The 24,724-nt window shown below is 47.9% G+C and overlaps 3 protein-coding genes across 7 annotated transcripts in view; 2 read left to right on the top strand and 1 right to left on the bottom strand.

Moving 5' to 3' along the window:
• Window positions 1–284: 284 nt before the first annotated feature.
• On the top strand, window positions 285–1,889 carry LOC121594566 (congested-like trachea protein). The gene has a single exon (XM_041917973.1). The coding sequence runs from the start codon at window positions 704–706 to the stop codon at window positions 1,607–1,609; it is 906 nt and encodes a 301-aa protein (XP_041773907.1). The 5' UTR covers window positions 285–703; the 3' UTR covers window positions 1,610–1,889.
• Window positions 1,890–2,004: 115 nt separating this feature from the next.
• Window positions 2,005–2,874, bottom strand: LOC121594568. Its single transcript, XM_041917980.1, has 2 exons — window positions 2,633–2,874; window positions 2,005–2,547 (listed from the first exon to the last, which is right to left on the bottom strand). Exons 1-2 carry the CDS (start codon window positions 2,706–2,708, stop codon window positions 2,024–2,026), a joined length of 600 nt encoding a protein of 199 aa, XP_041773914.1. The 5' UTR covers window positions 2,709–2,874; the 3' UTR covers window positions 2,005–2,023.
• A 497-nt stretch (window positions 2,875–3,371) lies between these two features.
• LOC121594687 (triple functional domain protein) overlaps window positions 3,372–24,724 on the top strand; it is a 70,077-nt gene continuing 48,724 nt past the window's right edge. Inside the window, exons 1-3 of one of the 5 annotated variants that reach the window (XM_041918261.1) lie at window positions 3,372–3,487; window positions 7,459–9,250; window positions 19,074–19,686. In XM_041918261.1, the coding sequence (XP_041774195.1) occupies window positions 9,072–9,250; window positions 19,074–19,686 (792 nt within the window). In that variant the 5' untranslated portion in view covers window positions 3,372–3,487; window positions 7,459–9,071. Of the gene's footprint in view, window positions 3,533–4,688; window positions 4,746–5,568; window positions 5,891–7,458; window positions 9,251–18,026; window positions 18,056–19,073; window positions 19,687–24,724 lie in introns of those variants that run through there. The other 4 variants (XM_041918264.1, XM_041918263.1, XM_041918262.1 and 1 more) reach the window with 4 other exon arrangements.

Here is a 24,724-nt window from a genome sequence, read left to right as displayed (position 1 = left end):
TCAATTGCACCCCCCCCCCCCCCCCCCCAGCAAACCTCTGTGTCAGAGTCTGTGACTGATGATCGTAGGGCCCCCCGACGACGTTCAATCTCCCAACAGCCAGTTTACACCCCACCCCACCCCCCGCCCCGAACACCACTTACCATTTACAGGGGAACTCAACTCGTCTTACCGCCTAGGGCCCCCGACACCCTTAATCCGCCACTGCATGCTCAGACCACGAAACCTGAACACATTTACGAAAAAAATCCCGCTCCTCCGTTAACGTTCTCGGAAAACGTAATTTAAATGTTTTGGTCAATGGCTTTCTGCACCAGCGCCTACTGTGCGGGCCGCGTGTGACGTCCACACAGTGAAATGTCATAATATTTTGGTTATCTTGGCGTACTTTGAACTCCGGGACGAATAGGAAGAGACTCGCATTAATCCGTCGGTCGTCGCGATATCACGGTTGATATTTTCGCCGAGCCAGTACGATATCATCGACGCGCTTCTAATCGTGCCCGGTGCTTTTAGTTTCCGTTCAATTTTTAAGTTACAGTTTCCCTTCGTTCCCGAGGCCTTTACAACCCGTCCACCTCACAATACCGTTCATTGTGTTTACCCCCTGCCTTCCCTCCCGTTCGTTCGTTCGTTCGTTCGTTTACATCACACCCGAGAAAGGTGAAAGGACAGCAGTGTGAGTGTGTGTTAGTGCCACGCAATGTCGGAAAACAAGAGCCCAATCAAGTATTTCCTGTCCGGCGGGTTCGGTGGCATCTGTACCGTGCTGGCGGGCCACCCGCTCGACACGATCAAGGTGCGGCTGCAGACGATGCCCCTGCCCGCCGCCGGCCAGGCCCCGCTGTACGCGGGCACGCTCGACTGCGCCAAGAAGACGATCGCCCGCGAAGGCTTCCGGGGGCTGTACAAGGGCATGTCGGCCCCGATCACGGGCGTGGCGCCGATCTTCGCCGTTAGCTTCTTCGGCTTCGGGCTGGGCAAGCGGCTGCAGCAGAAAACGCCCGACGAGGAACTCAACTACACGCAGCTCTTTGCGGCGGGTGCGTTTTCGGGCATCTTCACCACGACCGTGATGGCGCCGGGCGAGCGGATCAAGTGTCTGCTGCAGATCCAGCAGGGCGGCAATTCGCCGCAGAAGTACAGCGGCATGGTGGACTGCGCGAAGCAGCTGTACGCCGAGGGCGGGATGCGCAGCATCTACAAGGGCGCGTTCGCGACGCTGCTGCGCGATGTGCCCGCCTCGGGCATGTACTTCCTCACGTACGAGTACATCCAGCGGGCGCTGGCACCGAAGGCGGGCGAACAGAAGGACGCATCGATCGGGCTGCTCGGCACGATCTTTGCCGGCGGGATGGCGGGCATCGCGAACTGGGCGATCGGCATGCCGGCCGACGTGCTGAAGTCGCGGCTGCAGACGGCCCCGGAGGGCTCGTACCCGAACGGCATCCGGGACGTGTTCCGGGAGCTGATGCGCCGGGAGGGACCGCTCGCGCTGTACAAGGGCGTGACGCCGGTGATGTTGCGTGCGTTCCCGGCCAATGCGGCCTGCTTCATCGGGGTGGAAGTGTTCATGAAGTTCCTGAACGTCGTTGCACCAGGGCTGTAAAACAGAATGGGGGACGGAAGGGTCTCAAAAGTGCAATCATCCGTGCAGGGTGGAGGGGGGTGAACGGGGGAAAGGGATAGGGTTTTACACTGCCTCCTAGAGTGGTTTTTGGATTGTTAACACGTTTTCGTACCCCTTTTTGTTACCGAGTTTGTATTATCACGCTCCTTTTTTTTTCTTCGTTTTGAAAACCGTACATTGTGACCTCAGTCTCTGTCTCTCTGTCTCTCGAAGCTTTACATACAGAGCAGTGGACGAAATCATATGGAAAAGACTCACACAAAAACATGCACTTGCTGGGCAGGGTTGCTAAGGGAACGCCATTCACAATCACAAAGCAGCATCCGTTTCTGTTATTTTTGTAATAAAAAAAACAAGTTGACACTAAACTGCGCTCTTTCTCACTGTGTAAATCTATTGAAACTCCAAACTATCCACTTGGCTGTCAGCACCATCCACGATGCCGGCTATTTCCATCCGTTTCACCATATCGAACACATCCTGCGGGTCGATCTCTTCCTCCTGCAGCTCCTTCAGCAGCTCGACCACGTCCTCCTCCGCCTGGTAGCATGGTTCCAGCGCCCGATGCAGCTCCATTTCCGCGTCGAGCGAGGCGATAAACACCGCCCCCTGCATTACGGCATCCTTGGCCGACCGTACCTCCTGCTCGAGCGAACCGACCAGCTCCTCCGTGTAGCCGCGCGACTGCAGCACATCCGTCGGCAGCAGCACGTTGTCCGGGATGGTGAAGGTTTGGCGGAACAGGGCGTTCAATCGCTCCAGCGCGGGCTGGCAGTCGCTGTACATGGCGAGCGCCGTTTTGTTGCAGCTGGCCCGCAATCGTTCTGCCGGTTCCGGCGGGATCTGTCGCTTCTCGATCAGCTTTTCGGTAAAGCGGGACAGCAGTTTGCTCTGCAAGGATTGTACCATTTCGGCATCTGTGTTGGAAAGGTGAAAAAATTGGATGAATGTGGTTGAGACCCTTTTGGACGTAGGACCCGTAGGACGGATCGGTGTGTTTACTTTGAGCCACTAATTCCTCCAAAGAGAAGTTATAGTGCTGCAGCTCGTACTCTTCTTTCGCCGGGGCTTTTGCCATTTTGTGTGCAAGGATTGTGATTTAGCTTGGTAATTGATGAGATGAGCAATAGAACAACATTTACGGAATAGCAGAACTGGTGCTTTCGGACGCGTACAACGTATTTTTTTATGCGTTCCTTTGTGGTCAGTTGGTGTTTGTATTTACAACCGTGTTTGACAGTGCGTTCGACCAAGGTGTACAAGCTAAGGTGTGCCGTTTAAAGCGATCTAAACGAACCAGTAAATCCGTTACTAAATTGTTCCAATATTTGAAGATAAAAATGAACAGAGAAGCACACATTTAAGTTGTTATTATATTCTGTATTTTTTCTGAGTTCTTAACGAGTTGGTTTTAGAAATAAACTCCAAAATCATCAAAATAATATAACAAGAAATAACCTTAAAATGTTTGTTGAGTAATCTTTTTGATTTATTAAACTCTAAATCGACCAAAATCACAAAATTTTACTTTCAGCTGCAATTACACTTTTAGTGTCAACAATCAACCACCAAACAATTAAAATTCGAACCGGTAGAACCGCGTTCAAAGTCACAGCCTAAGCACAGTGGGCTTCACTTCATGCAAAAAAAGTATAAAACAATCTCCAACGTCACATGCCATGACCGACAAAGCTCCCACCATCAGCTACAACAAGGAGAAAACGGCTCTCACTCACTCACTCGCTCGCACGCTCTCGCGCATCTCGCCGTGCAGTCAGTCAGTCAGTCAGTCCAACAACTTTTCCGCGGAAAAGCGGAAATTTTCTCCTGCGACAGCAGCAGCGACCCAAGTGCAGTGTAGTGTATTTTTTTCCACCCTTCCAAACACACTTTTACAAGCGGGTTTGTTTTTTTTTAGAAAGAACCATCCGCGTCCCGTGCGTGGCTTGTAGTGGCCTGCGTATACGCGTGTTTCCGCGTGCATTGTCGGGCGGCGGGCGCGCATACTGGCTGGCGGGTCGCGTTAAAATTGCATCCCAAAATCAACTACCGCAGAACCCGCGTGCGTGTGTTGTGTGTGTGTGCTCTCTTCTCCGTTTTAGTTTGCCGTCTGCCTCCTTGCCCTGGGCCACAAAGGGTGAAAGCGTAAAGTTGGCTACCGTTTGCTTGGGCGCGGGGGTGGGGTAATCGATGGTGATGTCCAGCCTTTGTGGGGGGTTCCAACCCACCTTCCGTCCTTCGTCCCGTTTGACATCAACAACAGAGGAGACACGGCGGAAAGGGTTGCAGTAGGCGCGTGTGTTACACAGAACCTTCCCGTGTGAATAAAGGAGAGTGGGGGAAGGGATTGCTTCCTATCCTTTCGCAGCGATTTCGGTGCAAATGTACTCTTCCTGCAAAACGTATCCGCAGCATGGCGAATCGGAAGTGGTGTGTGTGTGTGTGTATGTTGCAAATTGTGAGAGTGTTTTAATGTGCAGCAAAAGTCACAGAAATCGTTTTTTTTGCAGGGGGTATGGTGGGGGTGTAGATGAGCAAAGGAAGACGGGGCGTGGAAGGATAATTGTGTTGCGGACCAAAAAAAGATCTTTCACCGACAAAAAAACGAATTTAGGTATTTTTTAAATCATCAAAATAGCAAAAATCCATGTTGTTGAGTGTAAAGATCCATTTTTCCTCCAGTTTCTGCCCCACATTCTTCAGATCAGGCCGAATTTTCGCCATCATCGTCGGAAGTGCTGTTTGTTCGAGCATAATGTTTCGACATTAAACGCACACACTGACACACACATGCGTACCAGCGATAGAGAAAGAAAGGCAGAAAAGGCACGAGAAGAAGCGAAAGAAAGAGAGCGCGACTGTGTCTGCGAAGAAGAAAATGCGGAAGAAAGATAGAGAGAGAGAGAGAGAGCGAGAGCATAAAGATATGCGCGTTCTGCAAAGGAAGCGCAACTTCGCGTGTGCATGTGTGTGTGTTGCGTGCTTGTGTGTCGCTGAGAGAGTGAGAGAAAGAGATGGGTAGAGTTCGATTTCTCGGTCGATTATTTTGACGGAAAACGTCGTCGCTGTGTGTTGTGTGTTGGTAGTTGCAAGCAACATCAGCCATCGAACGGAGGTGACCGAGAACGTGTAGGAAGCCAAATAGCAATAGAAATTGGCCAAAATACATTTGTTTTTTTTTTTTTTTTTTTTTTTTGTTGGACACAACTCTCTCACACACACAAGTGACGGGAAAATGAACCGAGAAGAGTAATTGTTTTTTCAGTGTGTTTCCCATTCGCTTAGCGGCTTCGCTGTGTTGAGTGTGTTGATGGATGCCGTGACCTGTGTGTGTGTGTGTGCGCATGTGTGTATAAGAAAGGTGGTGGATGCTGGCCCGCAAGGGCAATATGGAGCAGTAACATCTTTCTGCAGTGTTGTGGTCGGCCACTGGGCACCCGTCGGCGGGTTGGCCGTGTTGCGGTGGCCACAAAAAAGGCGTTGCAAAGCAGCTCGTGCCGGAGAAGAATCCTTCGTCTTGTGTTTTTCGCTTCACTAACTTCGCTCAAGATTAGGAATGGTGGTGGTTGGTAGGTGGGTGGATAGGGAGGGTTCAGTGTGCAGAAGAGAGAGAGCGATAGAAAGAAGGCTGTGTGAGGCTGTGTGAATCGTCGTGCTTCAATCTCCCCGCCGCTGCAAGTGCACGCCTCGTTGCATCGGGAGGGACTGGAGAGCTGAGAGGGGGGGGGGTGTTGTAGCCGTCATTCCGGAAATTGGCATCCACCCGGCGGCAACAGGAAGCAAAAAAAGGGAAACAAACTGCTGCACCAGAAGCCAGTAGGCAGTGAGGAACGAAGAGAGAAGAAGAGGGCGATTGAACGAAAGAGAGTGAACGCATGTGTATGAGAGAGTGAGTGAGTGAGAGAGAGAGAGCGCGCACGGTAGGAAAAATGAAATCGACAAGATGACAGCTCTCTTTATTCATCTTCTCCTGCGTTGGGTACGCGTACTGTCACATTTATGGTAGCAAACACAACACACAGACTCACACTGCAAGCAACACGCACACAGCCGACGAGAGCGCACAATACGGCGGCGGTGTGTGCCGGTGTGTGCGTGTGTGCAGCTAGCCGCCCTAGCCCTAGCGCCGCACGACGATGGCTTTGTTTTGGTTGGCTCTCCAAGCAACAACCACACAGACGAACGTCGCGTACCGCAGACAACGGACCGCAGCCGGGTGAACGAAAACCGGACAGTGACAGTGTGTGCGTCCGATGACAGGTAGAATCGAAATTCGCTGCCTTGATATTGTGGAATTGGAATTGAAGAGAAAAGTGCTCCCCGTTGCAGGTGAAAATGTGCACGAAATTGCACACCGCGAAAGGTGCCGATGTGCCTGTGTGCCTGTGTGTCTCTGTGCGGAAGAACGGAAAGAAAGCATAACAAACGGCGGGTGTGTGTAGTGCGGTGGGCTTGCCTCTGCTGCCCCCTTGCTACGAAGAGAGCGACGACGAAGAACGAAGAACACAACATTTTGCAAAAAGAGAGGCTAAAGAACGTAGCAACGAGGGGCTTCCCATGCACAATTTCCGCTTGCAGCCGCTTTTATGAAGTAATGAGCACCGGGGGAGAGGAGGACGTTACAGCCTACTTGCTGCTTGCTGGGATATGATGAGCTGGCTGAGTGTTGTTCTCCAGGCCAGCAGCAATAGTAATGCACCGTCCGTCCGTTTTCCTCCGTCCCGACTCGCTGGTGGTCGCTAATCAGCGAAGCGTGCGTCTGCTGCGAGTTATGTTGGTTGCTACCTCATCATCAGCTGCACTAAATTCATGCGAGCGAGCACGTTCGGTGTTTGGAGGACGGTGTTGCGAAACGCTCCCCCCGAATTTCCCGAGGAAAATGCTGCGCACCGTTTCCCCTTTTTTTCCACGGTTCATGAAGTCAGCAGTCTGTGCAGGCTGGGAAGTGTATCGACGCTTAGAACAGCTGTGTGATGTGGTAAAAGCTTCAAAGGTGGTGTGCTCACCAACACACACACTCTTCACGGAGCATTTGAACCTGAAGGCCAACGGTAGAGTTGACATTTGAAGGTTCTTTCTAATTGGATTTTTTTCCTTTCATTTCTTCCGGCCGTCCACTGTCGAATAATTTGTTTTCCCTCATTTTAGAGCGGTTCATCTGGTGAGGAGGAGGAGCTGTCCCGGAGTGTCCTGCCAACGGTTACTTTGGTTTTGACATTTCGATTTGTTCGAGATGAGATCTCTCGTTGTCTGCGTGCGGCAGCGGAAAATAGATCGTGCAAATATGGCCGGGTGTGAAAGATTTCGAAAAATTATCATCGATTTAACACATCCCACCCCCCCCCCACCCCATCCCCAAACGATGCTTCTTTGTTGTGGGCGCAACAGCCCGGCCCGCACCATAAACTGTGCATGAAAATGCCGGTGGAAAAGCGAGATAAAGCACGCGTATGCTGTGCTTTTGGATTTATGATTTTCAATTTATCAGTGTTCACTGTTGTTGTTGGCAGTATCACCCTGCCACGGAGATAACATACCGGGGGAAATACAATCGCACGTAATGTGGCGTTTTGGGTGTGTGTGGGGGGGTGGGGGAGTATGTTTTAAGTGCAAATTGCATTGCGGATTATCAATCCATTTGCGCGAGATTACGCCCGGGATTAGCTGCCAGTGAAGTAGTGGCGGAACAGCTTATTATGCTCCATAAATAAGCTGCCGGCGTAAGGAGAGAAGCAAAATGGGTTGTGTAATTTAAAATAAACCCCTTTGATATTACGGGTTTTGTTTTATAAATTAATTTCAATTCTCTTTTTTCTTATCGATTTTAGGAAAATCGTCCCAATCACTATTTTATCCATTCCTACGGCGTGTTAATAACCCCCTCTATTAAACACGAAACTCATAACTAGTAACAGTGTATAGAAAGAGAGACAGACCCTTGCGCCATTGTGAATACCATTGTGTGTGTGTGTGTTTCTTCGCTTCTTAGAATCCCGTTTTTTGGTGCACGCAACACGCGCCTAACATCGTTTCGAATACCTTAGCATTTGTGTGTGTGTGTGCGTGTGTCTGTTAAACGTGTATGTGGTCCGTTTGTACATAAAAGTGGGCAGTAAAAAAGCAAAAAAAAAATGGGTGGCAAGTCCTCCCCACGCACGCCAGGTGTGGTGTCTGTGCCGCGCCAATGAAGCCAGTATTCTGCTAGTGCGCGATCGTGTGAAAAAGCAAAGGGTGGTTCAAATATAGAAATAAGCAAGCGCAATCGTACGTTTGAAAAAGGGCCAGCACAGGAAGAACCCGCTGTGCAACACACACTTCCTCCACAACAGTTCGAGCGGTAGGAGGAGGCCGTTGCGCAACCCTGCGTTGATATCCCGTGTGTGTGCGCGCGCGCTTCATCTCCCGCTACCCGGAGTAACCGGAAACCGATCGAGCGTCGCGTCAAATACGAGAGATGCAGCGATCGTCCCGCGCGTCCGATCGTAGCAGCAACAGCAGCAAGATCATCGTTCCCGTAGCCGCCGCCGTCGCCGCATCAACGTCATTGGCGTGCCGTCTGTGGTTTGGCGCGAGTCGACCGACGCCGCGGATGGTGGTTGACACCTGTGACGAGGACGTCGCCGCCGCCGCCTCCGCCGCCCGGCCGTCATCGATCGTTGGTGGCCGCGGTGACGAGGATGGTATGGATCGTACCACCCGCCAGCCTCCGTTCCTTTGCTTCACCGGTCGCTAGCGCACCGGACCGACAAGGCAAGGGGTGGTGCATCCCAGCGGCAGAATCCGATCGACACGGTAATCAAAACGCGTCTAAACAGCAGAGAAAACGATCGTACGCCATCGGCGTGCGCAGCTACGCTTGTGCCCATCGTTATCATCTGCGTTGCGGACCGGGCAGACCGGGAAAGTGATAGTGAATCGTTGTGCATCTAGTGGTCTTGTGGGGTCTAATCTTTCGAACGAAAAAAGAAGAAAAATAAATAAAACAAAAATAAGCAAAAGGTTCAGTGGAGCAGATAGAACCGCATTAGTGAAAACACGTGCCGCGAGAGCATTATTATTGAGTACCGGAAGAAGTTACTCTTATTAGAAGTTAGTGTGTATGTGAGTGAGTGTGTGTGTGTACAGTGAACGTAAATAAATATTGTGTACAGTGAAGTTAAATCATACCGAGGGCCGGGCACCTCGTATTGAATCTGTCGTAGCACACGACACACGACCAAAAACCCCGCCACAAAGTGATAACACAAGCAGCGATCAACGAAAAACACCAACAGATAAACACCCCGTTCTATACACATTTATTTGCATTTTTCCGCGACCGAGGTGACTCATCGAGGGACCGGGAGACGGAGCAACAGAGGATCAAGGAGCTCATTAATTAAAAGCCTCTGGAAGAGATAAGGCCAGGTCAGAGCGCAACAAACACCACAATTGAGCAGCCATGGATGGGGTAAGGGCGCTGGACATATTGCCGCTGCTGAACGAACGGTTCGCCCTGCTGTCCGGCGGGCGGGACAATCGCGGCGGTCCGATCATCTGCTTCCCGGCCACGACCAAGCGCGAGCGGATCAAGCCGGAAGACATCAAGCGGGTCGTCAGCTACTTCATCAACATACCTAGGTAAGGCGAACAGATGGACCACATCCCCCACCCTTATGTGTGTGTCTGTATTTATAAACTTTTGCGATAGAGACGGTTTTACTTCGGTTGCAATTTTAGGCCACACATTTGGAAGGAGGACCCGGTTTGGAGCACAGAGTAGGGAAAGGAACCAAAATATTTTGGTGAGGTCCATTTAAAGCCCCACATTTTGGGGCAACTCGCTTGGAACACCGTTAGCACTGTTTCACCGTTTGCATTAATTTAAATGTTTGTTATTTTTGGTGGTGACGGACTGACCGGCGGAGGTTGTGTCCGTTGTGTACAAGCAACTGACCCTGAGTTACTTGAACAACGGGAGCGATAGTACTGTGGGCATGGGAAGCTCGTGGTCGTCGGTGTCGTTATTCTCCCATGTACGCGGTGCTGCGGTGTGGCCCGAGAACCGTCAATACAATAATTTTCCCCCGTCTACGTCTACGAAGACTTCCTCTACCTTGGGGTGTGGCTTTTTGCTGCAGCAGAAAAGGCGCAACGTGTGCTGCAGGTTCATAAAGATCCGCCCAGACACGGCACGCGTTGCAACGGCACCGGTGGGCTAAGGAACTTTTATTATCACCACGGGAGTTTGGTGCTGGAACGGTGTATGATGAACGAGTAAAATAGGTGGTGAACTCTATTTCCCTTTGGAAGTGCAATTCACATTATAAAAGGGTTGCATTTTTTTTATGAGGATTTAATTATTAATTCAAGATGGGACATCTTCTGTTCCTTGTCGTTGAAATTATCTCAACTTCTTGAAATTGCTGTTTTTTTGTTATTTTTCTTCTTGTTAAAATGAATATTCTTTAGTTTAGACATTTTTTCAATATAATCCTAAACAATAAATGGATTGAAATTGGACTTTAGATGTTCTTTAAGCAATGACGAGTTACACATATTGACACAACATAAAGACACAACTGATCTTTTTAATGTTGGCCATTATTTATTCAATTAATTTGAACGTTATGAACGGGCTTAATGCTGCTTACCGCTAATTAGTGAAGTGTAATTCCTAACAAAAATTGCGCTATCTAGGAAGTGGGTAAAGTGGAAGAAGGGGAGGCTTCGAGGTAAAGTCAAAATGGTCGGAATCAGTATGAAACTGTCTGAGGCAGTTTACCAAGGGCTTATTATGACAGTACAAGCTTCGACGAGTGGGGAGAACGAGTACAAGAACGGAGGGATCTAGAAGGAATGTAGAAATGAATGGTAGAGAGGAAATCAGGAACATCAATAGTGTTAAGGATCAAACCAGCGGTGAAGCAAGACTGAGCAATATGCCGTCGCCTTTCTAAAGAATCCATTCCCAAAAGTTGAATTGCACATGGGGGCAAAGGAGAAAGGGCCACTATGCGCCGAATAGCGAATCTAATGAAGAGTGTCTGTACTCTTTCAAGTCGAGTAATGCCTCTAATATTGGTAGGACTCGAAATAATGCTGGCATATTCTAATAGAGTTGATCGAAACGAGCGACAAATTGAGTCGCTCTAACACGCATACTTACAGCATAACATTTACATTTTCGACACATTTTGTTGAAGGGTTTAGTCAGAGAATTGGCCCTTATGTGTCCTTCTTGTGGTGTAACTTCAAATTATGACTTGCTGGATGCTCCAAAAAATGCTAATCAAAAATGCCTCCTATGTTTCCCGTATGCAAATGTATTAATTGTAAAGCAGTGGCTCCATTATCAGCATTACTTTCATTGGACGTGGCAGCCACCAACGATTTCTTGAGTAATAAATCTTCCAAATGATAAGAGCTAGTGAATGGGAGATTGATTAAGATGCCCTAACGTTATTGGAGTATTGATAACAAAAGCCAAACCATTATTGTGTTTAGAAGGAGGGTTCGTGAATGGAAATCAAGCAGTGGTGTTTGGTGTAGTGCATGCCACTAAAGCCGTGCAAATCTTCTTCTTCTTCTTTGGCTCAACAACCGATGCCGGTCAAGGCCTGCCAACCCAATTGTGGGGTTGGCTTTCAGTGACTTATTGATTTCCCCCCATAGCAGGATAGTCAGTCCTACGTATGGCGGCACGGTCCATTTGGGGCTTGAACCCATGACGGGCATGTTGTTAAGTCGTACGAGTTGACGACTGTACTACGAGACCGGCTTGTGCAAATAATAATTATAAGCCGTGCAAATAATGAGCTTTAAAATGTTGTAAACTCGGAGTTGCAGTTAGTTGGGTAACGACGTACCCCTCCCCTAACTGAAGATACCAGCAACCGGTGTGGCGCCTCACGTCAATAATGATGAATACCACCTTACCCGGTACCGGCAGTGACCCCTTCGCCCCAACCCTGAACTCCCCTCTCCGCACTTACACACACACACACAAACGCGCGGCATAGTTCGTTGCCTTTTTCTAGTGCACTTCCGTTATGCACACTCGACGTGTGCGCGCGACTGTGTACGCATAAATCCTTTTCCATCCGCCGCTGTGGTGGCGCACTGGAACGTCTCCCCCCCCCCCTGGGCGCCTTTCGTTTGACAATAGATGGCTGTGGATGGATGAGTTTTCCGCGAACAAACACATTGGCAACGCAAAAACCAAAACAACACCACCACCCTCGCTCGCTCGTGTTGCTTTTGTATTTCGCTCCACGACAAACACTCCCACCCGCGGCTTTAGGCGGTCGTTAGGTTTCGGGGTACTTTTTTTTCTCTTCTCTCCTATGCCATCTAATTGGATTGAAGTGGGAAAAAGGGTACTTATTGCACCTGCGGGCGACAGTTTCGGAAAAAAAGGTGAAATGGGGAGGGAAATGATGCAGTAAGGCGGAATCATCATCATTGCATACCGCAACACCACGAGGGAGCTTACCAGGAAGCGGTGGTCCGAAGTGTGTGTGTGTGTGGGGGGGGGGGGGGGGGGGTGCAGGGATACGGAAGGGAATGTGCATCCCGGAGCTCTTTTGCACTCTGGAGGGGCCTATTCTTTGTTGGAAGGAGAAAATCTAACGATGAGGTTTTTCGCGACAATTACGACCATATTTCTGGCTGGTGAGCGAGGGGAGATGGCATAATGATGATGGCATAGCTCTCGTGGTGTGTCGGTGTGATGTTTTGATGGAAAACTGAACACAATAAAGACAGTATAAATCGTTCATTAGGGAAGTTGAAGCTGCACAGCCAAGAGCTTGGATGCATTTTCACGTATCTAAAAGGCATCACATCATAATCCTACTTGGGCGAAGTGGTGCTGTAAAACTTTCCGCTTATGATTATGATAGGGCTGCGAAAAAGCTAGAAGAGTGAAAGCTTTTTAGTAGAGATATTTTGAAAAAACATCAACTGAAACTTGTTTTTTTTTTCGTCTCTTTGTGCTCAACAACGCCATTTGTATGAGTCTTTACTATATCTGCGGCTAATTTAGAGGCTTTGTCTCGTATGAAGTTCTCTTTAAAATCAGTCTTTAGTCTCTTTAAAGGGGCTAGGCTAATTATAGTACCATACACTTCTCTCACCCAGTGTTATGTAGTAAATCCCTCTTAGGTGAAGAAATACACCACAATTATAAACGAATTGTTAACCAACAACAAGGCCTACCACGATGTCAAAAATTGCGCTGGATCAACACCGTGAAAAACCTACACACCTACCACAGAGTTTGGATTCGAACTGAGTACTTCTTCGTTGTGAATCTTTCGCCCCTACCAACCACACTATGGGACGCATCTCCAATACCGTACGCTTAAATTCATCCTGCTTCCCAACAAAGGCCCGCCGTACTGTTGTTAGCACTCTATCACCACCACCACCACGGCGGCGTGACTTTCAAAACAAAAGCAGATTATATGCACTTACTAAACCAAATGCGAATGCGTAATGGCGTAGCGTGGAGTGGATTACTTCTAATTATCATACGCCACCTCAACGCCCCACCAATCGGGTGAAATGATGCGGTTGAGTGTGGGGGGGGGGGGGGGGGGGGGGCTTTTAAATACTTTATGCACCGAGCAAATCTCTTTCACCAAACACACAGCACTGTCCTATTCCAACCGTCTCTGCTCCCTCCTACCCAACGATCGATAGTGTGCAATAAAGTGTGTGGTAAATTATGCAGTTAGTCCACACACCCAGTCACCCCACCCACTTCCATGTGTTGCCAACCTTGGTGCTACAGCTTACTGACCCGTTGGCAGTGGCCGCAACCACGCATTTGTTAGCTAGTTAGCTCCCAATCGGTGTAACACACATTATGTGTCAGCGGCAGTGTGGGTATAGAATTTAAACTGTCGATTCGAAAATCGATGGCCTGTTGGGCTGGACATGGGACACGAAGAAGGGAGAGGGCGGGAGGCGATTTTACAAATTGTATGATGAATTATTTATGGCAGCTGGTGCGCGTTCTCATTAATTTACCGCTCTCGCTAATGCATTATTGGCGGTAGCAGTAGAAGATTAATTTGTTCGATAAAAGTGTTGTGCATTACCCTCTTTGAATGCGATTTTTCTGTTGCATTTGCGATAATTGGAGTAATTGCAAAAAAATTGGAGTCTTTGTTAACATTTTAAATAGACATTTTTAGGCTTTTTTTGCAACTTCTTCACATCACATTATTGGCATGCTTCTGAAGTCTTTTATTTACTTCGGATATTTATCCGCTCTTCCGTACACGGTCAGTCGAAATTACATTCCTGTGCCTCTATTTCTGGAAAGTGAGGAAGTTCACATGACCCAAAACATCCCAATGGCGGGCCGGGGAATTCCATTCCATTGATTGTTAGCTCCCTGCAACTGTCCAGAACCACGCGTCTGACATTGAGTCTCCACTTTATTGAGTCATCTATTTTCGGGTCGAAGGGGGCACTCGCCATCGACCAAGCCCCCATTCCATTCTCGATTGGCTGATGTAGTAGCAACTTGTAGTATCTTGTTCGGGGAAGGGGTTGCGAGGAACTCCGGTAACGATTCTACATTTTTCCGGCTTCAAAAACTTTTCGGCTCCGGTATATAGAGACACATAGCCCCACAAATGCTTAACTTCGCCTTTTAGCATTCTTGGCACTGGGCCGTACAATCCGCACGTAGCCTTCCCCTCGTGGGTGAAGTTGAACGAATTTGAATTATTTATTGTACCATGCAAACGATACATCAGACCAGTGAGGGAGAGAGAGAGAGAAGGCTTCGGAAGGCGCACCAAAATTCCAACGCTACTTACTGCCTCAAAGACACATCAACAATCAAGTAGTAGGCATTGAGATGTGGGGCATTAGCAACCTTTTTTTCTTCTACCCGAGCTCTTGATGATGTCCGGTCGAATTGAGACATTTTCAACAATTCTGAGATCACCGCGGTCGGAGGGCACCATTTGGTTTGTTTGGTTCTGGGTTTGGTTTTAGTGGGTTAGGCGCTTTATGGCGAGACCCTAGAGTCGCCTAATAATCCGTGAGAGTTTTCGCTTCCCGAATACGATGGGGGCAATTCGACCAGTACGCCTTGACATGAACGCAAACGCGTCCAAAAATAACGCAAAACAAAAGCCGAGGGTCGTCCCCATCATCATCATCATCAGCAGCAGCAGCAGCAGCGGGCAGCAACGTGGTCGTCGTCTCGGCTGTTTTGGGTTTTTGTGTGTTTTCTCGAACCTAGAGGAAGAGGACGTGTGTATGCAAACGACGACTCCCCTTTGAAGGGGGTGATTTCAATCATTCTAAGACATTCCTGGTACAAGAGGAGTGAGAAAGGTGGTGGGGCTTTCACTTCACCGGTCATGATGGTTTGTTGGACGGAAAGATCATTTATTGCGTTGCTGCTTCCCGTGCCGGCGGGATCGATTGGGGTTACTCTCTAATGATCGGGATCCACTTTAAATATTTTCGAGATCGAGAGCGCCCGCCCGAACCCCAACGGCTGATGAGGGACGGTAGGGTCATTTATCGCTTGGTTGGCACGTGTACTACTGGTGCGCTTATACCAGGAAGATCACACGTGTGTCTCGGATGTGTTACCATCTGGATGGTAGGAAGTTGCAAGTGTAGTTTCATTAATTTTTCTTTCAATTGAAAGGGACTTTCACTGGTATAATCGAAGTTTATTCGAGCTTTCAAGCAATTCTGTTCGAGGTTTTGATGTGTGTTTTTTGATTGATCATATGCCAATTTAAGAAAAACACAAGACATGGTCACATATTCGGTTCATCTAAACTAAATCAGATAAAATTTTCGCCCAAAATGGCCGAAATAGATCTTATTTTGAGCAGGTTTAACATTCTCTCTAAACCAGAACAGGCTAACAGTAATGTTTGGAATTAAACCACCGACAAACCGACGTGACACTGGTGTTACAAAAGTGTCCCACACGAAAGTAGCGGAATTTGGGGCAAGTGTGCCATACGGGGCAAGAGTGCCACCAAGCATTTTTCCTTAAAAACTTTAGTTTAATGATCAATTGTGTATACAGTTGGTTGCTTTCCAATGACTTGGTATTCTGAGCCTAATTTCATATAGACCAATCGATATTTCCCATTGTTTTAAACTGATTTATATTGAGTTTCAAAATTGAGCAGAATATTATAATTTTTTAATCCAACCAAATAAGCTCTCAAAAATCATGCGAACAATCAACTGAGAAAATATTTACACCACCGTATAGCTGAGAAAACGTGAAATTTTTGTGGGGTTAGTTGAAAAAAACTTTCTTTTTGTCACTGAAAAATTCCATTTCAAAAAAGTTACAACTTTTGGGGTAAAAGAGCCATCTCTATTTGGGGCAAGTGTGCCACTATCTTTCATAGGCACGAGCTGTCAAAAATGTAAACATTGTTGTAGCGTGCTGCGGAATGGTGCGCTATTGTGAGCGGATTCCACGCCAGAAAAACAGAACAGTAACAAACCATATTGTGGTACAGTTGGTGGTCAAAAAGGGTTCATTGAGGACTAAATACATGTGGGAATACATATACTAGTGGTATAAACATAATAATTTCCAATTATCTAAGAAACACGGTTATTTTAACCAGGTGGCCGTCTTGCCCCATACGAGTGGCACTCTTGCCCCATAGCCCAAAAAACAACGTCTTTTTGGACCCTTTTTAAAACGCTTCAAAAACTGTTTTGTTTGCACTTTTTTCAAGCGAAACTCATTTATAAGTGAGGAAATAGATGTAAAATGGTTATGAGATTTAAATCGGCTTTTGAAAAACACGTTTTAGTTAGTTATGACTTGAAATGCTTAAGGTGGCACACTTGCCCCAAGTTCCGCTACTGTCATTTACCAGTGAGGCGAACACTTCTGTCAAAGTAAGCTCTGTTCACTGCTGCTTCGATGCAAACAACTTTTCTAAATACAAATGGCGAAGGAAGTGTGAGGCAAGATTTTGTGAGAATTATTGGACAAAACACCCAGGAAAATCATTTTATAAGTTTCTCAATCAATACAAAAGATGTGAGAAGTACATAAAACAATACGCATTGGAATTTGCGAAGAAAAACAAAAAAGGGTGTTTAGCAGTTTCTTCTCTGTGTCAGTGTAGTAAGCGAATCATTATAGAGATGGCGCTAGTGTTTAACGTATTTTAATTTGAAATAAGGAGACAACTTTTGAAGCTTATTTTGTTCGAAGTGTCACGTCGGTTAGTCGGTGATTAAACCAATGACGGGCATGTTATTGAGATATTGAGATTGAGATACAGTGAACCCTCTTTTATTTGACACCTCTCCAATTTGAGAAACCTCTCTTATTTGAACATTTTCCACAGTCCCTTCATTTCCAGTACATTTTTGTCCCTCTAATTTGGAAAACCTCTGAAATCTGTATCCCTTTTATGTATGTATGGTGTTGCCATGGTTATTGAAAGATGTATGCTCTAATTGGCGATTCTGTTCGCAGTTTCCTATAACAACAGTTAAGGCTGCATACTAAATGCTATGTTTCTTTCTAGTTTGTATGGACCTTTCATTCTGTAATTTGAAAACCCCTTTTATTCGACAGTCCCATCGCCTCTCAAATAAGAGAGAGTCGACTGTATTACTATTGCATCCAGTTTAAAAGGAGTTTAGGGAAATGCAATTACTCTTGTTGAACGATGGGAAAGGAATAATTTTTATTATAGACTACTGTGAAATCTCTCTGAGATGAATCTTCAAGGGACCGTGAGCTTAGGTGAGCAAGGGAAAACTAATTAAGGTGTTGTTATGTAGTATCCCAGAAACCACGGGAAACACATGACATCCTTTGGTCAATATTTTTGTGAAGAACATTTGCCTTAGGGAGACATTCCTCTTGAAGATACACAAAATGCATGGAATATGTCGGGACCGTCAAAATGTTCATCTTAAAGAAACAATTTCAAATCATGGATTACTTCCGATCAATGATTCTTCTTCTTCTTTTGGCTCAACAACCATTGTCGGTCAAGGCCTTCCTGTACCACTTGTGGGGTTGGCTTTTAGTACCTTGATTACCCCCCCCCCCATAGCAGGATAGTCAGAGTCCCACGTATGGCGGCACGGTCTAGTTGGGGCATGAACCCATGACGGCCATGTTGTTAAGTCGTACGAGTTAACGACTGTACAATGAGACCGACGATCAATGATTACTTTGATAATCTAACAAGTTTCATCACTTGAAGGTCTATATCCCTCTCCCTCTCGCATACAGATTTCTCTGTAACTGAAATCATTTCAAATTCGATTCCTGATTTCATTTGTTCATTTTTGATTTTCTAACAACACAGTCGGTACAAATAATATAAATCGTTCAATTACACGTAGCAGCACACAGCACTTTCCAACCCCTCCCCCCACAGCAGGATGAATGCGTGCGGAAAGGTAATTTTTCTTTTCCAACTTTTCTCCGCCGCATGGCCTGTGTGTATTGAAACGAAGCAGAAAAACACTGCAAAATATTTCCCAACAACACCGTTGCGTTCCGCGCAAAAAGAAGGTTTGCCGTCGTTTTGGGATTAAATTAAAGAAAGAAAGAGCAAGAGAGAGCATTCTGAATCCCTCTTGAAGGGGTGCGGAAGGCAGAAATTCAATATTGAACCAACGTGCATCGCAGTACACATTGCTTGCTGTCTTGACTTTCAGCACCACAATCTCGTCAGCAGCACCCGGTCTAGTTCTCCCCGTTCCTCATACCCGGCCAATAATCTTTCAGAGTGTGTGTGTGCTGCCCTTAGTGTGCCGGCTTCTTGTTTTGTTTCGTTACTGTTTTTTTTAATTTGGGCTGCCAATCTTCCGTTTTCCGTTCGGTCGACGACGACGACTACTGGACCGGACTTGTAAATTAGTCGTCCCCGTCACGTCAAAGCAGTCCCACCAACGCACAAGAAAGAAGACCGTTCGCACCACTTTTCGACAGGCACACCGTTGTGCCGCTGTGTGTGTGTGCTGTGTACTACTTTACCGACAACCACAATCTTGGTGGAAAAGAAGAACACTAAAAAAGTGAACGAAACGTCAGATTGAATTTAACACTTCCCCCGCGGACGGATATTTGCGTGCGTATTTAAATCGCCTCCGTTTCTTTGGCTGTGCCTGTTCTTGCGTTCGTTGCCTGCGAGCGGTAACGATATAAAATTGATTTCCTTTTCGCACCCTTTTGCCGGTGGTTTGCTTCGATTCCAAACGGTTTTGCTACGATTTGGCGGCCACTAAGCGAACGGTGGATGGATGGAGCGCGTGCAAAAATGGCAACACTGTTACCCACACACACATACACACACACACGCGCGAGAGGCGATGCCTTCTTGCGCATACTAATTAGCAAATCTCCTTATTTAAACAATTCTTCTCTTTTCTTCTCCCCCCCCTCTTTTTCGCCTTCCACCTGCACGGCCTGCAGCGATGAAAGCAAAAGCCACGGCTTCACCATCATCGTGGACATGCGGGGCAACGGCAATACGGCGGCAAGCGCCAAGATGATACTGAAGGTGCTGCAGGAGAACTTCGGCACGGACGTCATCCACCAGGCGGTCATCATCAAGCCGGACAACTTCTGGCACAAGCAGCGCTCATCGATTGCCAGCAACAAGTACAAGTTCGAGACGACGACGATATCGATCCAGTCGCTCGGCAAGCTGGTCGAGCCGTCCCAGCTGACGTCCGACTTCGAGGGCTTCCTGCACTACGACCACGCGGTGTGGATCGATCTGCGCGTCGCGTTCGAGGACTTCCTGTGGCAGGCGAGCGACATCCTCGACCGGATCGACGATCTGCAGGAGGACCTGACGCACTCGGAGTGCCCGGAGGACGTGAACGGGGCGAAGCACAGCATCGATGCGCACAACGAGATGAAGCGCAAGATACTGAAGCTGCCGATCGAGGACCTGGACCTGCAGGGGCAGAAGCTGCTCGGCAAGCTGACCACCTACTCGAACCGGAACGATGACGGGTGCCATTCGGCCCCGCTGCCCACCAACTGCATCAATCCGGACGTCACGTCGGCAATGAATCAGGTGCGAGAAGAGTCGTAGGGACTGGGGGGATATAGGGGGGATCGGGTGGTTCAGATTAGTTGCGTCTTCGTCTTCGAAAAGAGGGAGTATCCCTGGGGAAAATCTAGTTGAGATTGAAACTCATTTATCGCTCCAATTAGTACCGATTTTGCTTTCGGAAGGAGCAAACCAAACAGATTACGGGAGTGGGCCACAAAATCGTAAGCTCTCTGTGGTGTGGCGGTAGGGTAGCTATAATTGGGTCGTGTGAGGTTACACGGCACCACGAGCAACAATTGTGTTGAGCTGAGACTAGGCAGTGGCACACGGACGTATATCGGATCTTGCTGTGTTGTGGTATCGATCCGAAAATAAGCGCAAAAAACAAGGAAAAGCTAATCTCTGCCAACGCCACATCCATCCATCCATCGTTCCCTCCCGAATGGGGGGTTTGGTAGACATTTATGGGTGAATTATTTTATTGCCTTTGCGCTGTGCGCGTTCCATCTGGGACGGGGTGTGGAGTGGAGGGCGCCGAGACACGGCCTAAGTAATGATGCTCTACATGAGCGGATTACATTTCACGCGCGCGCGTTTGTGTGTGTGTTTTCATTCACAAACTCTCTTCTGGCACCCCCAAACGCATAAGCGTTCTGCTTGGAAGGGTACGCGCCGGGTTAACGCCACGCCGGGAAAAGCGGCCGCGCAAAGTCATAGGGATAGGTGTGAATGCGATCGACCCCTTTGGGTCGTCTGTAACCAAACAGTTGTACGTAATAATTTCACTTTCACTCAGCGGTGGTTTGGAGGCACTTTGTTGGTTCACGGTATGCCCTCGCCCATCGACATTGCCCCATGGACGACGGTGCCGCCGCCGACACGCGTTCGGTTCGGTCGAATTGCTCAACAAAGCGCGTCGAATTTGCGTAATGAAGTTCTGCTCCCGGCCAGCCGTGCCCTGGCTGGCTGTGGCAATAGCGGTTGGCCGCGTTACGTTAGCTGGCCGGAATTAGCTTGGCGCGAGGGGAACGATGATGATGACGATGGTTCATTTAGATTTCAAGAATGCCCAGACGTGCGGCCTGCGGGTCTGCTGCATTTCTTCTTTTGTTCTCTCTTGAAGAGTCTTGAGCCGCCTCTTGTTGTGGAAGCTTCTTAACACAGTGCTGGCCGTTCGTTGCGGTCATAAAACGTTATTACCATCCGGTCTGAGCGTTTTTTCTGTTGTTATTGTTGTTTTGCTCAATCTTTCCTATTGCGCCGACGTCTATTGATGAGGTGCGTTCGGTTCAGCGGTGTGCCATTGTGTCCATTTTCCATATGGTTTCTCGAGCGCGTAGATACACGGGTGAGAAAACCGGTGGCGTTTCGCAGTTCGCTACAACCGGGGAGGTCGACTGCCCCGAAGGGGGTTTCGCTCGCCGAAAACCAAAGTGTAAACAATGAGGCACCCAAAATCTGTTGTACCATCATAAACATCGCGTTTGCTCGGCGTGTATTGTGGCGTTTATTTCACTCTTTGTTTAATACTCGTTTCGTCGGAAGCTCCCTCCCGTCACGCCGAAGACCGAGACCGAGTGGTGTGGTTGGTGTGTAATGTTTCTATTTTCTGTCCGTTGCCGCCGATGCGTTTGGGTAGTACTAATTCGCCGCATGATGATCTGCCGCCGCGCGTGTCTTGCTGCGCCCGGGGTTGGGGTGTTTGCGATCGGTAGCTGCGATGTAAACGTTAAACAGAAGCAGTTAAACCAGCGGTGAAATCGAAGATCCTCCCAATAGTTCGATCGGCATCATGCAGTTATTGTGGAGAGTGATGGTGGCGGACGCACGGTGCAATGATATGCAATATCCGGTGTATTTGTGCGCGGTCGTTGCGCTGGGAGGGGAATTTAAACCGATTGTGGTTGAGCTAGGGAGGGACTATGACGGCATTTATCCAAGCAAAGGCGGTGCTAAATCATTTCATTTCGTGAATTAGAGAACAATAATCGTTGCGTTATGAGCTGATGGGGTTGTTACTTTGAGAAGAACAAACACCGGTTTGTTGCAGATTGAGAAATGAAACCCAAATGCTGCCACCATTGTTAGGAAAACAAGTCTGTTTCAAACAAGCACGATTGAATGCCCCCCGTTCCGGCAATCTCACTTTCGGTACGCATAAATCCGTCAGTTTGTTGTCAGTTTTGTGTTACATGCTTTTCCTCAATCACTCGCTGACCATCACTCGGTGATTGTTGAATGAAAGTAAAAGTCATTTTCCCTTTATTAAAAAAAAAGAAACAACCTTTTCCTCTTGCCAAGGTTGTGATTTTCCTCATCTGGCTCTGCTGTTTCGCCGTGTTTTGCAATTAAGATGAAGCGCGCTGCAATTATTCTGCCGGCCGCTCGACAGCCTTCGTCGGCGCTAAATGGTTGTTGGAAAAGCTAGTCATCAACCCAATTGGGGATAGAAGGCGTCCGATCGATTTAGGCCCCCGCAAGCGGTGGCACTCGTTTGTTGGCCCTGTTGCCCATCCGCGTAGGGCGAAAGAATCAAAGTTTTGCGCTAAGCCTGATGCTGCTGCTGCTGCTGCTGTGCGCGCTTGTTTCATCCGCGCCCCAACCGATTAGGGAGCTCGGTTCGCTGCTGCGAAAGAGAGAGTTTCACTTTTTCCGTTTGTTTATTCATCAAAAATGATGGCAATTAATTCACCGATTTAATCACAGCCATTCAGCCAGAGTCAGCGTGTTGGCAGCGCAGGCTCTCAACCATATCGACATCTCTCACCGCACCTTCAACAGTCACCGAAGTTAACAGAGACAGTAACGCGTGTTGTTATGTGCGCACACTTTGCACTTACGAAATACGCGTAAGGCGTTGGCGTTTAGTGCTTGGCACCGAAAAGAGAGAGAAAAGAACGCACAAAACACAAACCACCAAACCATGCTGCTCGCGGGGGGAGCCGAATGGGATAGTGAAGGGGGTGAAGAAAACTCTCTCACACACAGACACACAGAAATAGTGGAAATTATCTAATCAATTCCGTGGACTGTGGGGAACGGTGCTTTCACGAGCATTTCCACCCTTTTCCTTTCCGCGGACGCGCGAATCGAAGAAAAGAAACTGTTACGCGCGTGCTCCCGGGGCCACCACCATCACGTGCCGAAAGGTGTATTTGCTAGCCTGCTAAAAATTTGCTGGCACTGCAATTAAAAGGGTCTTTTGGACTTGCCGGTGGTGGTTCCGTGTACCTTTGCATCCTTTTAGTTGCTTCCGTCTAGTGATGGGAAAATGAAATCGGAATCCGGATAGTAGGTCCGGAATCAGTTTCTGAAATCGATTACGGAATCGGACCCGGAATCGGCACCGGAATTAGTACTCGAACCGGTTCCGGAATCGAAATCGGCTTCGGATTCGGAATTGGCTTCGGACTCGGAATTGCCTCCGGAATCGGTTACGGAATCGAAATCGGCTCCGGAATCGGATTTGGATCCGAAATCAGAATCGGCTTCGAAATGGAGTCCATTTCGGCATCTTCATAAGAAAAGGCGTTTGGGTACAATATTGTTACGTATTGATAGCCGCAAAGAATCAAAATTTACTTGTAAACGATCCATTCTGATGGAGGATTCCAGACTGATTTCGCTTCTGAAACATCTTATTTTAATAAAAAACTTATTCTTCTTCGGGAGCTAATTCCATTTCTAGAGTCAATCCTGATTCCGTTACCGGGGCAAATTGTGATTGCCAGGCCGATTTCGATTTCAGAGCCAATTCAGATTCCGGAGCCAATTCTGAATCTGGAGCCAATTCTGATTATGGAGCCATTTCTGATTCTGGAGCCGATTCCGATCCCGAAATAGATTCTAAGGCCGACTCCGGAGCTGACTCTGGAATCGGTTCCGAGATCGACTCTGCTTCCGACTCCGGAATCGGTTCCGGAGTCAACTCCAGAATTGGCCTCGGAGTCAACTCCGGAATCGGCTCCGGAATTGATTCCGAACACGGAATCGGAATCGGCTAGGCCCGATTCCGAGCTCTCACCACTACTTCCGTCCATCGGAATCCATCGTTTGCTCGGACGAACCTACTGACGATCTCCTGTTAGCAGGAAAATGTTAGGAAGGGCGAAGTGTGCTAGGACCACCGGGAATGTGTGAAGGCCTCTTAATCGTCGCTTAATTTTTATCTCGCACCCGTTGTGTTTCTTCTCATGTACGAGCGCGATGTTTATCTGAAATTCTATCATCATCATCAAGCGAAGAATGGCACAGGGCGGAGTAAGCGGACGAAAACGGGGGGGTAGACGGCTCACGAAACACGATCCCGTACGGGCTAAATAGTATTGTGCCGATGATAGCAATCCAAAGAAATACATCCGAGATGGATGGGAGAGACAGAGAGCGGGAGTTAATGGATGGGTATGATGCTGAGGGTGTTTTCTTTTCTTTTTTTATATCTATCACAGTGCTTGTTGTGGACAGGTTGGGAGGCGCTTGTTCAGGTTCAGGGAGCGTTATTTTTCAATAACACAAACGTTGAACGGAAAGTGTGTTTTGCTTTCAGAATGGGAAGAGGCATTGTTTTGAAATTCGCATATCTGTTCTCTCCCCCTTAGGCGATAGGCGGCGAGCAGATCTTGGTGTGTGTGTGTGGTTGGAGAGATGTTCTAGATTTTTGCAGTGAGCTTGTTTTTGCAATCACATTACAACAGAGAAATTCGTGTTTTGATGGTACGTTGGAAGACAAATCGGGCTTTTCTTGGGTTATGTCCATTTTGCGGAACGGAATGCAAAAAAGCAGCAAAACAAGGCGAATGAATGATATTGTTTTGCACTTAGTCGTACGTTTTTTGTCTACATAAAGAAGGTCAGCATTATGCTATTTTCTTTTTGCCCTTTTTTTGATACCAAACATCGTTAAATCGCTTCCAGTGGCAGCGACGAGGTTGCTCTGGTTTATTTATATATACCCAGAGGGTTCAACAATAAAAGGCTCGCATCAAGGTCCGACGACACAACCACTATTGCGTGTGTAATCCAATTTGCTAAAACTGGTAAGGTTGCCTAACCCTGCCGC

The sequence above is a fragment of the Anopheles merus genome, chromosome 2L (genome assembly GCF_017562075.2).
Source record: "Anopheles merus strain MAF chromosome 2L, AmerM5.1, whole genome shotgun sequence".
NCBI classification, from domain to species: Eukaryota; Metazoa; Arthropoda; class Insecta; order Diptera; family Culicidae; genus Anopheles; species Anopheles merus.
Note: the sequence above shows the minus strand (reverse complement) of the source record. Positions and strands in the feature narration are given on the sequence as shown.

Excerpts from the sequence above, each read along its gene's own strand:
- LOC121594566 (XM_041917973.1), top strand. The coding sequence starts at position 704 with ATGTCGGAAAACAAGAGCCCAATCAAGTATTTCCTGTCCGGCGGGTTC.
- LOC121594568 (XM_041917980.1), bottom strand. The coding sequence starts at position 2,708 with ATGGCAAAAGCCCCGGCGAAAGAAGAGTACGAGCTGCAGCACTATAAC. Across the intron at positions 2,548-2,632 it reads GGAGGAATTAGTGGCTCAAA|ATGCCGAAATGGTACAATCC; the intron begins GTAAACACACCG and ends TTTCCAACACAG.